Source organism: Nestor notabilis, unplaced genomic scaffold, assembly GCF_000696875.1.
Source record: "Nestor notabilis isolate BGI_N333 unplaced genomic scaffold, ASM69687v1 scaffold12616, whole genome shotgun sequence".
NCBI classification, from domain to species: domain Eukaryota; kingdom Metazoa; phylum Chordata; class Aves; order Psittaciformes; family Psittacidae; genus Nestor; species Nestor notabilis.
In genome coordinates, this window is record NW_009931528.1 from 37,562 (window position 1) to 51,975 (window position 14,414).

At 35.8% G+C, this 14,414-nt stretch overlaps 1 protein-coding gene across 1 annotated transcript in view; it reads left to right on the top strand.

Moving 5' to 3' along the window:
• Positions 1–337: 337 nt before the first annotated feature.
• MUC6 (mucin 6, oligomeric mucus/gel-forming) overlaps positions 338–14,414 on the top strand; it is a gene marked incomplete at both ends in the record, with an annotated part of 29,188 nt that continues 15,111 nt past the window's right edge. The window contains 14 exons of the mRNA XM_010015956.1: positions 338–578; positions 2,184–2,310; positions 3,514–3,601; positions 4,717–4,826; positions 6,603–6,810; positions 7,967–8,089; positions 9,035–9,155; positions 10,015–10,153; positions 10,317–10,421; positions 10,816–10,888; positions 11,161–11,298; positions 12,074–12,235; positions 12,803–12,897; positions 13,512–13,644. Of these exons, the coding sequence (XP_010014258.1) occupies positions 338–578; positions 2,184–2,310; positions 3,514–3,601; positions 4,717–4,826; positions 6,603–6,810; positions 7,967–8,089; positions 9,035–9,155; positions 10,015–10,153; positions 10,317–10,421; positions 10,816–10,888; positions 11,161–11,298; positions 12,074–12,235; positions 12,803–12,897; positions 13,512–13,644 (1,863 nt within the window). The remainder of the gene's footprint in view (positions 579–2,183; positions 2,311–3,513; positions 3,602–4,716; positions 4,827–6,602; positions 6,811–7,966; positions 8,090–9,034; positions 9,156–10,014; positions 10,154–10,316; positions 10,422–10,815; positions 10,889–11,160; positions 11,299–12,073; positions 12,236–12,802; positions 12,898–13,511; positions 13,645–14,414) is intronic.

The window sequence follows — 14,414 nt, forward strand, 5'->3', positions numbered from 1 at the left end:
GCAGGCTGTCACCTTTGCAAACAGATTGAGCAGACTGAAATAAGAAGATAGAATTTTATATATCCCATGAAGGAGATGGAAGTGTGTTTCCCAAGCTAGGAGGTCTTCTCCGCTTGTAGTAAATAAGAATATTGCTCTGACTCCCACTATTGTTTCAGTTCCTGATTTAAGATAAAATCTTGAGGTTATAAAAAAATAACAACTAGGATTTTGGTAGATAATTAATCTGAATAGAACCTTACTAGCTTTTCTTGTTATTTGTAATTGAAATGGGAGTCAGAATAAGCAAATAGGCTGTTAGAAGACCTAAATCTATTTTTCTCTTTCACTTTTATAGTTTTGAGCAAGGATTCCTGTTCTACCTGGGGCGGAGGGCATTTTTCCACCTTTGATAAATACCAGTATGACTTCACTGGCACCTGCAACTATATCTTTGCAACTGTATGTGATGAAGCCAGCCCCGACTTCAACATACAGTTCCGCCGTGGGCTGGACAAAAAAATTGCAAGGATCATTATTGAGCTGGGACCTTCTGTTGTCGTTGTTGAGAAAGGCAGCATTTCTGTCAGGAGTGTTGGGTAAGATTCTGCAATGAATGGGAAAAAATGTGTTTAAAGACAGCAGAGAGTTATACATATAGCAGTCACACTAAAGAAGACTACTTTGTGTCAAAAATGACTCAACAAATTACAGAAGTTAGCAGACCTGGCTACTCCCATTTCTTCCTTTCAAGCATTCACACTCTATAGATGAGTATTTAATTTGCAGGTATTCGAATCAAGCTTAGTTTCTGTAGTTAAAGAGGTAAACTAACAACCTTCCCAGACCAAAACAGTTCTCCCTTTGAAACTAGTCGCCTATGTACTACCAGTTTACATATGCAGATGCATCTACTACAAGCACAGATAAAATAGCTTATGCCCATTAGTAGGTATTAGTTGAAATTCCTGTGTTTTGCTTAGAGTTCATTTGTTTTGAGATTTAGATCACTCTGAACCCTCTGTGCTAAAGATTACACATATATAGGTTATAAGAGAAACTTTGAACTATACAACCAATAGAGAAATATCAGAAGGGCTCACAAAAAAGTCCTTGTGGATGAGACCACTGTCTGTATACATTATTCCAAGGATTACTGTGTTCAGAAAACAGCTGTTTTACTGGGGAATTACACTAATGGGAAACTTTGGGGTTTGCATCCTTCATTCTTCAAGACAAAATGCTCGCATACAAGGAAATCTTTCCATGGAAGTTTTCAGCATTTTTATCAGATAGGCAGGCTGAATTTTGTCTGTGAGTACATGTGCGTACAGGAAATACTTGAGTGTGGATTTTCTGTATCTTCTTATACTTACCAGGGTATAATAACCTTCATGACAAAAAGAAAACTTTAAGCTATACCTTGTTTTAGCAAAATGTATTTATAAAAAGAACTTCCTTTACTATTTTATGTCCCAGGAAAACTATATAAAACTGTGGGCCTAACCCAGTGATCTGTATTTTAAATTTTTATCCTACATTTCAAAGAACCAAATGCCTTGCCTGACCTGTTCTAGCGTTGCACATAGCCGTTCCTCAGGTGGAACTCTGGCCTGGGCAACTTCAAAAGGTCATTTCCAACCAACTTTTCTATGATTGTATCACATGCTTACTGACTACTTAGCAAAATATACTTTGTCTTTAATGTTGTTAGTTTGTAGCACTAAAATTCAGCTGCAAGGATGGAAACCTAATTCTGCTACAACATTGCCATAATGGTTTTTCTAACCTTCTCAATTTTCAGTTATTGCAGTAATTCCTATATTAACAGCCTGTGAGCTTTTCAGGGTAATCAACAATATTTCTACCACACAAACTGTATTGTTACAAGTTCTTGAAACGTATACCTTATCTATGCCCTAACAAAACCAAACCAAGTGAAGATTCCAAGTTCTGTGCAAACATCTTCACTAGTATAATCACTATGCAACCATCTACTTGAGATTCTTCTATGAAACTGCTGACACTGTTTTTTCAGTCAAGAGAAATTTTAATGTATCTTGAAATGTTACAATTACAAAGGAAAAAGAACTATTCTATGTTGCTGTAAGTATTCAGATTACATATGTGCTAGATCCAGAAAAGATAACTAATACCTGCTTAATAACAGTATGAGATGATAGTTTCTCTTTTTGCCTTGTTAGTGTCATTAAGTTGCCTTACACCAGCAATGGAATTCAAATAGCACCTTATGGACGCAACATTCGTCTGGTGGCCAAGCTGATGGAGATGGAGCTAGTTGTCATGTGGAACAATGATGACTATCTCATGGTTAGTAAAATGTTCTCATAAAGCAGAAGAGAAAATGCTCACTGATTTACTGGAATGAAAAGATGCCTTTAAACTTAATGGGTGCTTTTTGCATGTGTTTGCTATTTGGATATTTATTTTTTTCCTGCTTCATCCATTCCCCTGGAAATAAACAACTTGGCTTTTTATATCTGCCTATAGCCACCAGTGTTGAGATTTGTGGATGCTTTCACAGATTCTAAACTTTCCTCAAGCTATTCCAGCAGCTACAATGTTTTGCTAAAGGGATGTTGAAGTTGTTTGAAGTTGCTTGAAGTTGTTTGAAGTTGCTTGAAGTTGTTTGAAGTTGTTTGAAGTTGTTTAAAGTTGTGTAGAATTTCTTTATAAATAGTGTATGCCATAGTCTTGTCATTTCTACTGTGCTTCCCCTCCCCCCCATCTTTTTTTTTTCCAAACATGTGGTGCTTTTACCAGCTCCTTTTTTTTTTTTCCTTTTCTTTTTCTGAATCTTGTCATGTTTTCCCTCCAAAATCCCTGGTATATTTTGGAGGAGTGGATACATTTCCTCAGTGTGAGAAATCATACAGTCTCCCTGCCACGAAAGACACTGAATTCTATGCTAAAACAGAGAGATTGTTATGTAAGAGATTGTATGGGAGATTTATCAGCATTACTGTCACAAATATAACAGGAAATGCTACTGTAAAGGGTATACACTATATCCTACCTACAGTCAAATTATTTCCTCTGATCTAAGATTTTTATAAAAATGCATTGATTGTAGCCAGTAGTAGTAGTATGACCACTTTATTCTCCAGAGCAATAAATAATTGAATAATCTTCTGAAAACAGATATTCTTCCTGTAACTTCCAGTTTCTGAAGACAACGAACCTGAAATTCATGCTCTATCAATAAAGATGTGAGCAAGGAAACAGCATCATTTCCTTTCCTATTTTTTCTAGCTCCTTTGAATATATTCCCCCTCAATTCTCTGCAAATGTCTTTTATTCTTTTCCTAAATAAATCACAACAATCACTATTTGCCTATTTGGTAAAAGAAGTTACTGCTTCCAAAACTTTTCTTCCAATCAAGTCACTTAAATTAATGAGGAGGACCACCTTTAATTGGATCCTTGAGCTGAATTTGTTTGAGAAAAGTAATGCTTTAGAGATAATTTTATTTAGGGTGATCCTTTTAAATGTATTGGTTTGTTTTGGTTTAGGTTTTGACTGAAAAAAAATACATGGGGAAAACCTGTGGAATGTGTGGAAATTATGATGGTTATGAATTGAATGAATTTGTGAGTGAAGGTAAGATCTAAGGATGTATCAGGTGGAATGAGAGCTAGTTAAACTGAGTCAAGGTAGGAGGTGAATACTGTACTAACATTGCTCTGACTGCTCACTCAAGTTTTTCAGAATTGAGTAAAGCACTCCTATAGGTCACCAACATACTTATTTGATTAAGCTACACAGTATTATTTGGTATGGTGATATTATTGTGGGTTCCTCAGACAATTGGTAAGGAATCTCTTCTATTTTAGAAAACTGTGATAAGGACCACTCTCTCACCTAACTTTCAGAGCAGTCTAGTTGTATAGCAAGGCACAGTAATGGAAATAATTATGTTAGGCAGAAGTAAGAATGAGGCTATAATAAAAAGAACATAGTAGACAAGAACATTAACAAGTAGTGTGTCCCAATAAGGGTGGATCTTTAGAACAAAATAGTTGGTGTGAGGACTTGACATCAGCACTCTATGTAGTTTGGAGGGTTCACTTCAGAGGTGCTCTAATCTGTTGAACGACTTGGAGATCATTACATATGCTCTTGGAGCACATCTTCTGCTTTATTTTTCATCTTAAAAGGACTCCACGATGGAAATAAAATTACATGCAGTGGGGATGTTCAGAAGATTAGCTTTAAAAGCACACTGCTAATCTGAACTCCAGTGCTACTGTGGGGGCATTAAATTGCACAGTAAACTAATCTCAGATCAACAGAGCCAGATGCAGTTTTCTAGACACATCATAGAAGAGAGTTCTAAAAATATACAGTATTTTTGGAGTTGTGATGAGTTTAACCCTACATGTAGGGGAAAATATTAGAATGGGAACGAGGAGAAGAGGCATTAATTAGCAGCTGGCGAAAGGTAACTCAGCTGGCAGAAAAACACTAGCAGCTGGCATCATGTAAGGTAGTAGATACATTATATTAGGAAATAGCTCAGAGAAACCATCAAGGTTTCATCATGCTTTACTGAATAGACTTGAGGTAAAACGCAAAACAGGTAGTTATTCATCATGTAGATTAATTAGTAGGATATTTCACGAAGAGTAGAATCTGAGGTTTGCTACATCACAGCAATAAATAAACAAAATCCTTGTGGGCTTTTTCCTGACAAAATACATATGTTCAATTTACAGGTAAATTGCTGGATACATATAAATTTGCTGCATTACAAAAAATGGATGATCCATCAGAGATCTGCCTGTCTGAGGAGATATCGATCTCCCCTGTTCCTCACAAAAAATATGTAAGAAAGATCTTCTTGGCTTTTCTACAGCATGATTCTTAACAGAGTTAGAAAGATAGATAGAAACCAATAATGGAGAGGCACTGATTTTGTAAAACTGACTTCCATGAAAATGGGTAATGTCAAAATTTGCATAGCATGATATAAGAAAGAAAAGGAGTTCTTTGCATTAAAATACCTTTTGAAAAAAGCCCTTGGACATTTTTGAGGCTGGATTTATATCGTTCATCTAAACCTACCAGCACTTAGCCCACAGCTTTCTGAAGTTTCATGCAAGTCAACATAGGAAATTTTTGGAACCAGTTAAAGAACTTTTAATTAAGTAACAAGAGACCTGACATTATAAGCTGTACGGACTTGAGACGTTCAAGAATACATAAAACATACTGCCGATCCTAATTAGGATGATCCTGTTGTTTTACCTGGCATTTCCACACAGATTTTACAGAATCACAGAGTGGTTTATCTTGGAAGGGATCTCTTCAGATCATCTCTTTAGTCAGACCCCTCTGCTCAAGCAGGGTCAGCTAGAGCAGGTTGTCCAGGCCAATATTCTGATAAGTTTGGAGTATCTCCTGTGTAGACCTACCTGTCTGAGGATATGGAAACTGCACAATTTCTCTCAGCAACCTATTCTTTTTTCTACCTAGGAGGTCATAAAGTCACCATATGTAATGGCAAGTACTCATTGCTATCTTCTATAAAATTTAATTTTACATAGAATGATCATGTTCTTTGGTTCTGTTTGTATTTCCTCACAGAATATGATCTTACTTTGCAAGTCTTATATACTTATATATATATATATAGTATACAGGTTACTAGTAATTACAGAATTCTTAAGAAGTTTTCTCTTAAAATAGGAGACTTTTCTTCATTTTGCTCTAACAGTTTCATCTTATTTTTCTAGCAACCCAAGAATCTCTTAGTTTGAACATAGAAACCATTTCTCTTCCTAAAAAGTTTAGGTTTCATACTACAGAGGAAGAGGCAGCTAGAATTCATAGATTTATAGAATGGAAGAGACCTTAAAGATTATCTAGTTCAAACCCCCTGCCATGAGTGGGGACACCCTCCACTAGACGAGGTTCATCAAAGCCCCATCCAGCCTGAGATTCTCTTTCTCCCAGAACAGAAAAACAGAGAAGCATTAGTTTTGTGACATCCCTTCAACAAGAAGAGCAAGAATAAAGGACAGGAATTTCTGTAGGTCCTGTGAGGAAGATACTTTGTTGAAGAAGAGGGTTGTAAATATTCCTTGTATTCACACTGAAAAATTACTTTGATCTGATGAAGAAATTCTATTGGCTGAGAGGTTTAATCTTTTTACATTTTTTCTCTTTGAGACCTTATGCTGCCGTAGGCAATGTGATAGGCAACACAAATATGTCAAAAGTTTGCTCAAAGAGGAATAAACATCGTTGTCCTCATATCGGGGACATTTGTCCTGGAGCTGAATCTCCATGAGATGTCATACTCCCTGCCTATAGTGTTCTCAGCCATTTTTAGGGGGATTGATAGTACAGAAAGAATTAATTAATTTTCAACTTAACGAGAAGTGGAACTAATTCAACACATCAAGTCTTTCTGTTATACAGCAGATTTATATTCCCTTCTATGAATGAATTTCTCATGCATTTTAAGTCAAATACATATTACTGAACTGTAGGGGAAAACAGCAAAGAAACCAACACGAAAATCATAACTAGCAGTGATGTTATACTGTGGTTTTCACATGGGGAAAACACTACTAAGAACAATTTTCTTTTTATTTAGGCGATGATCTGCTCTCAGCTACTTAACTTGGTATCACCAACCTGCAGTGTGCCAAAGGATGGGTTTGTCATTCGATGCCAGCTTGATATGCAGGACTGCAGTGAGCCAGGACAAAAGAATTGCACTTGCCCTACACTGTCAGAGTATTCAAGGCAGTGTGCTATGTCCCATCAAATGGTATTCAACTGGAGAACTGAAAACTTCTGCTGTAAGTTCAATTTATTCATAGGAGATTTTACTTAGCCTTGCTATATCTTACTCTGAGTAAGAATGATGATTAAGTGATGGTGAAATAAACTGTTTCTACTGTCTTGAATCAAATTATTTTCTTAAGAGCCACGCTGGTTATTGGTAAAGCCTTAAGAAGGAGAGCATGGACATTTCAAAGGAAAGAACTTCTAAAAGGCCTCTGAAGTCTCTGAACCTATTTTTCTAACACTTACGATAGCCCCTTTTTTTCACAGGAGATTTTCAGTAGTCCATTTTCAGATGTTCAACCTTTTTAGTTACAGCTAATGATTGGAAGAAAATAGGAAGCAAATCTTCTATTACTCTCCAAGCTGTACATGATGCACTTTCTTTCAAGTGCCTATTTATTATCAAAGTTCTGATTAATTTTTTTGCAGTCCTTCTGAATCTGCTTGAACCTTCAATCCATAGTCAGTGCTATGTAACAGGATTCATTGTTTTATAAGAGAATATGCTGATCACAAAGAAAAAGTCAAAAGTAACTTAAGTTTAGGTTATTTCTAAAACAACTCACACATTAAATTACCAGAGATGCAGCTCATGTAAAAATTTAAGAATTTAAGAATTTGTAAATCAATGCCAAATATACAAAGGTAATGAATTTTTTAGTCTTTATTGTTTCTTTGTCAGCCTCATCTCTAACTATCTCTATTTCCCTACCTCGCTTATTTTTACTCTTTCAGGTAAGAAAAAATCTCTGCTTGAATTTATCGCATTTATACATGTTCTATGTTCCATATATTAAGATTTCTAGGTAGCTGCATTCTGAAAAGCAGATAATGTCTGAGAAGCAGGAGCTATACAGAAGATGAAGAGTTGTGTTCTTTAAGTTCTTCAAGTACTATGGAAAACCTGTTTTGTGGTAGTTTATTAGGCTGCAATATAGCCTGTTTGCCATTCTTCAAGCTTCTGAAAGGAGTTTCTAATAAACAGGATATGAAAAATGAATAAAAGCTAGAGTGAATATGATGGTAATGATAAAAATTCAAATGCTGAACTGCGTATTAAAGCAGGATAAGAGAACATTAGAAATCGCAAGGTCTTCTCCATCCTAGGTAGTAGATGAGATCTGTGTTTACGCTTTAAAATCTTAACACTTTCACTGTTTGTTGCAGCTGTGGGAAAATGTTCTGCTAACCAAATCTATGAGGAATGTGGTTCTCCATGTATTAAAACCTGTTCCAACCCAGAGTACAGCTGTTCCAGTCACTGTACCTATGGTTGCTTTTGTCCAGAAGGTATCGTTTCTGTATTCATCATATCCTAAATGGCACTTACAAATGTTTCTGGCATATAGCCAGTCAAGTGTAATAGACTTCTTAATAATGAACTAGCAGTGCATTTCAGGGTATTGTCTGCTAGAACTGCCATTTTTCATGTAGCATAATATAACTGAAGTCTTGAGTAGTCATGGTCCTTGAATCGCTATTTACAAGAACAGACTGGGAAAGCATTTTCCTTACAAGACCACAATACGTGATGGGATAATTATATGCTGCCTCTTTAAAATTCTGTGCTGTAATATACATTGAGTAAGCTAAATTAATTTCTTAACCCAAAAAGGTATCCAACACCAGCAAGAGGTAGCATACATCAGAGAATTTTTGCAATATTTTGGGCATTTTGTAAAATCTCTTTAAAACAGTTTAAGATTAACTTCCTGCAAAAAACATACTGACTATCATTTGCAATGTTTCTTGAAATTTCAGAACTATCTTCCAAGGTTACTGTGCTGTGGATATTTGCATCAATATCATCATTTTAGAGTAGTCAAAAGTAATTTGTTGTGAGCTACATATTTAAAACTAGACCTAGTAGTCTAGGAAAAACAAGGTGTCCATTCTTCAAAATTCCCAATTTAATTAGCATCATAGCAAAATATAAAATTTGAAAAAATAACATTCAAGCTTACTCTTATTTCAAATTAAATTAAATTTTCAAATAAAGACAGTTGTCTGCACTTTCATATAACAAAGTAGCCAAATGCTGTTATCACTTGTAAAGAGTCAGTTTTATTTTAATTAAGTGAAAATGTCCTGTACATGATATCTCTAAGTATGAGCACTGGCTATGCAAGAATAGCATTCTCAAGCTAATTTAGGAAGGCATTCAAGCTATATTAGCTTTAGTGCTAAGTAAAGATATGGAAAAGTATTTATTATTCTGTTTACCTTCTTTGGCAGGAACAGTTCTTGATGACATCTCAAAGAATCGAACATGTGTTCACATTAAGCAGTGTCCATGTACACTGAATGGGAAAACATACGCTCCTGGTGAGACAATGAAAGCAGCATGTAGGACCTGGTGAGTAGCAACAGGTACTTTCGTGAGAGTATGAAGAGTATCTTCACCAAGCAATTGGAAGATTTAGCTTAACTTTTCAGAGCTGCAAAGATTTCATACCATCTCCAAGGCCACCCTCTTGGTGTGCCACAAATCACATATTTGTAATTGAAGATGTACATGTCTCATTCCAGATTAATCTGTACAAATATAAATGTTCCTTTAGGCCACACAAAACAGTAGCATTTTTGTCTCCTTTATGAAAGTGGAGGTAAAATTAGTACAAAAGAAATATCCAGTGTTTTCAATTTCTTCCTGGCAATCTCTGCGTTTCTGATACCAAATCAAAAAATAAAATCTCTGGTTTGTAATGGCAAATATTTATGACAATTTCTTTTTCAATTTGGATTTTTTTTTTTAAGTTGAATAGTTATTTGTGTGTTACATCTCTTGCTACCATAATTCTAATAAGTAGAAGAATAAATAATAGAATTTGCTCATCAGAGTTGTAACAATGAACACTTTTCATGATTAATCTATTCAGGAAAGTTTAGTGACAATACATATGAGAGTTCAGCAACTTTCAATTAAGATTAACAACTTCAACTGATAATCATAGAGAAAGAAAATCAAAGCATTGAAAGTATAAGGGGAAAAGTGAAACAAATGACATCTCCTATTACTAGGAAGTAGCTTGAGTTTTTAAAGAGTAAAAAAAAAATTTCAAAAAGGTGGAAATAAAATTTCAGAATGTACATGTATGTTAAACTGTGTTCACTAACCCATTTTGCATATCGATCAGCCACAGCAAAAATTCCAGAAATAAGGATCAAATCCTCTGCTGGTAATAATCTCACAAAGAATTTCTTGTTTTCCTCAGTAAATGTACAATGGGTCAATGGAACTGCAAAGACTTGCCCTGCCCTGGAAGATGTTCACTCGAAGGAGGCTCCTTTGTTACCACATTTGATTCTAGATCATACAGGTTCCATGGGGTTTGCACTTACATTCTTATGAAGGTAATTTCCTGCAGTCTAGAGATACACAAAATCAAATGGACGCATTTGAATATGAATTTGATTTCCTATTGGCACACAAACTGAGGTCATCCTATGACACAGATTTATTCTACAAATCAATGTTATTCTGATACAGACTTCCTTTTCCACTATTTTCCTCCAGAGTCCCAGCCTGCCACACAATGGAACTCTAATGGCTGTATATGAAAAGTCTGGTTATTCTCATTCTGAGACATCACTTAGTGCTGTAATTTATCTATCTACTAAGGTAAATATTCCCTCCACAGGTTCTATCCAGCATTTCAGTAACTGGATTACCCAGAACTGAAAAATTATAGGGGACAGGTACTAAAGATATGTTCCAGTTCATACATTCACAAGAAAGATCTCAGTTGCCACATGAGCTCAGGAAGTTAGAGTATTTTCAAAGTGAAAACTGAAAGCAATGTGGGATAACATTTTGCATATTGATCAGCTACAGCAAAAATTCAAGACATAAGGATCAAATCCTCTGCTGATAATAATGCCTTAGTATGAGAATAAGCTTGAGTCAGTGTTTTCATACTATATTGGTCATTGACAAAACAGTTGCTTAAGTTAAAGAGCATATCAATACCATCAGCACAGATAATTACTTCTGATTCTATGTCCTTTTCTTACAGGACAAAATTGTGATTTCTCAGAATGAACTACTTACTGACGATGATGAACTTAAGCGGCTACCTTACATATCAGGTAAAGAAATGGGAATACATGTAAAATCCGAATTACATTAAATGTCTGTTTTACACAGCCCAGCATCTTTTCTCTCACAATTGCCAGTAGTGGAGTTTTTAGAGGAAGCTTAAAATCTTTCCCATTGCATCTGTCCCTCTGTGGTGAGTTGTGTGTGGAAGGAGGTGACTCATAGACAGAATGCTAGAGCACTTACATATGCATTCAAATAATTACTTTGCAATATCCTATGCATCAAAAATCTCTGTTTCTAAATTTCCTTGTTCTTTTAGGAGACATCACTATTTTCAGACAGTCCTCGATGTACATTCAAATGTATACAACCTTCGGTCTGGAACTTGTAGTTCAAACATCACCGGTGTTCCAGGCCTATGTTAAAGTTGGACCACAATTCAAAGACAGAACCCTAGGTAAGAAATCTAGTCTGCATGTGAAGGAGAAAAATGTAGGGAGTGTAATTTTGAAAGCAATTTTAAGAAATTAAGATTATTTTTTTTGGCCTATAACTTTGAAGTCAGAGAAATGAGATGGGTGACATTTTTCATGTGTAATGTAATACTTCACATGTTTTGTGTGTGCCTTTTTCAATATGTGCTTTACTTCACAAGAAGGGGCAACAAATTGGTCTGTGTGCTCTCCACATCTTGGAGCACATGGTTCTTTGAACACAGTGCATGATGACTGTAAAGACAATGAGCCTAAGAATTTAAAAGCTTCTCAGCACCAGATGGAGATGTTTATTTTTATTCCACAGCAACATTAGCCACAAAGGCATATCCTGCATTCTAATTGTCTGTGAGGAATTACAGAGAGGCTTTGGCATTTAAAAAAGTCTAAATGTATAGTCTTTGTCATTACAGATATTATATATATAAGAAAACATGTGTTACTGCAAAAGTATTTCATGGCCTTTCACGTGATTTAAAACCATGGAAAAAGCCTTTTTTTCTAAAAACAGCACAAAAGCTTCTCTATGAATTTGTCCTTGAAGTGGGCAATCTTAACTTCAGGAGGCAGAGGCTCAGTGACTGAATGTGTAGATAATCAAGATTCTCTGGCTACTTGGCCTATAGTATTCATGTAGAACTTTTGAATCCATTTTCTCACTATTATAGAATGAAACATAGACTACTATGTACACATTATTTAATTTTTCCCCATCCTTTGCATTTCTAATGTTATTAGGTTTGTGTGGCAATTACAATGGAGACACTACAGATGACTTCATGACTAGCATGGATATCACTGAAGGGACAGCCTCCCTGTTCGTAGATTCCTGGAGGGCAGGAAATTGCCATCCTGCTTTAGAGAGAGATACTGACCCTTGTGCTTTGAGTCAACTGAACAGTAAGTAGATGACTCTGTTGTAAGTGATGTCTCTATCCAGCTTTGTCTGACTCTTCCATAAGTCCATACCAAGGGAATGAGAGAGTTTGAGAGAAGCAGAGACTGAGACAATTGAACATCACAAATTCTGTCACCAACAAGATATTTCTGATGTCTAGGATACATACCTATTTAAAGTTTATATAGCATAGATCTAGAGATCTGGGATTGAGATTATGAATGAGAGGCATCCAGTGATATTCCAGTGAAATTGTTATGTCCATGGATGTCTTAGTCTTGCTCAGCTGTGATTGAAATATTTGCCTTCTCAAGTCTCTATTGCTATATCGTTAAACCATTGCTATAGTTTAACAAAACAAAATGCTCTGCTGAGCTGTTTGAATGGAAGTGTAGTCTAAAAGTATAGTCTGCAAGCTAACAAGATAAGAAGCTGCCCTTTTGTTCAATCCATCATTGCTAAAAGCTCAGCTAGAGTGGTGTATCCAGACCTTTTTTTTTCCATTTCTTTTTATTTTTTTCCATTTTCCTAACTTTTTCTGTTTAATGTCCACATTTTACTTTCATTAGAAATATCTGCTGAGACTCATTGCTCCATTCTTACCAAGAAGGGTACAGTGTTCGAGAAATGCCATGCTGTGGTGAACCCTATTCCTTTCTACAAGGTAGGAAATTATGATAGACGTTGTACAGAGGGTCCAAATATGGACCAAAACATCCTAATATAGAGTATACCACTCATTTGGATCAGCAATGCATAGAAGCTAAGGAACAACTGTGTTTTTGAAAATCATGCCCCCACCACACTAAAAGTCTGCCATAGGCACCACTGCCATCCCTATGAATCAGAAGGTATTTTTGCTCATGCTGCACTTGTCCCCATCGATAACTTTAACTATGCAAAGTATTGATTTTCCCATGTGCATAATTGAGCTCATTCTATTTGCCAATCTCAACATAACATTTTGAAAATTAAAAATTAAAAGCAGTGGATAATCAAAGGCATTTTTTAGGTGCTAAGTATGTTTTATTCATATCAATCTTTTTCATCAGTTATAATACATATTTTGCCTGGCATACTTTTGCAATTCAGCACAGAATCACTTAGGTTGGAAAAGACCTTAAAGATCATCGAGTCCTAATGTAAACGTAACGCTGCCTACCACTAAACCACGTCCCTAAACAACAGATTTACACAGCTTTTAAATACATCCAGGGTTTAGCACTTCTAAATGTCTGCTTCCCAGTAACAGAGTTTTCTCCATGTTTTGGGTTTCAGAGATGTGTCTACCAAGCCTGTAATTATGAAGAGACCTTTCCTTATATTTGTTCTGCTCTGGGATCATATGCACGAACATGCAGTTCAATGGGTTTAATCCTCGAGAACTGGAGAAACAGTATGGACAACTGTAGTAAGTAACTGAACCAGTTCTTAATAGTCCGCCATGAGGTGAATGCATGCATACAGGTCTATCTGTTTCCATTTAGTATATTCCCATGTTTGATTCACCTAGACGAAACTGAACAAGAGCAAGAATATATTTTAAAACTACTTGCCAGTCATTAGAAAATAACTACTTATTGCGCATGTAGGCCAACCAGCAGGTATAAAAGCCATATTCCCAGGAGCTGCTGGTTTCACCGATGTGTCATAACACAGCAAAACCCATAAATGGTAAAGCAGTATTCTAAACAGTGTCCAAACCATCTTAATTGTAATGGCGAAAGTAGTGAACAGAAAGAACAAAGAGAAAAAAAGCAGAAACGGGATAACAGACATCCAGTTTCTGAATACCTTCTAGTCTGTTTCAAAAAAGGATTATATGGGGTAACTCATATGCTCTAAGGTGAGCATGTGGATGCTTCCACGACTTGATAATTAAGTGATGGACTAGAGAGATTAACAAAGTTATATTGTACCTTAAGATGAGAAAGACTTAGGAAAAATTCTGCAAATGGGATTTTGCTATTATGCAACTTAGACATAGGCAAAGGTGTCACAAATACTCAAAAATACACTGATATTTCTGCAAAGCTTCTCTTTGCATTGTTTTATTCCAAGATACATAAAGAAGCAATAAGGTATTTAACCTTCATAAAACTTCGAAACAGCAACATGGTTGGGGTTAAGCCCTGGTCTGCAATATTTTTTGCTAGAGCTCCGCACCCACAAGAAGAGAAT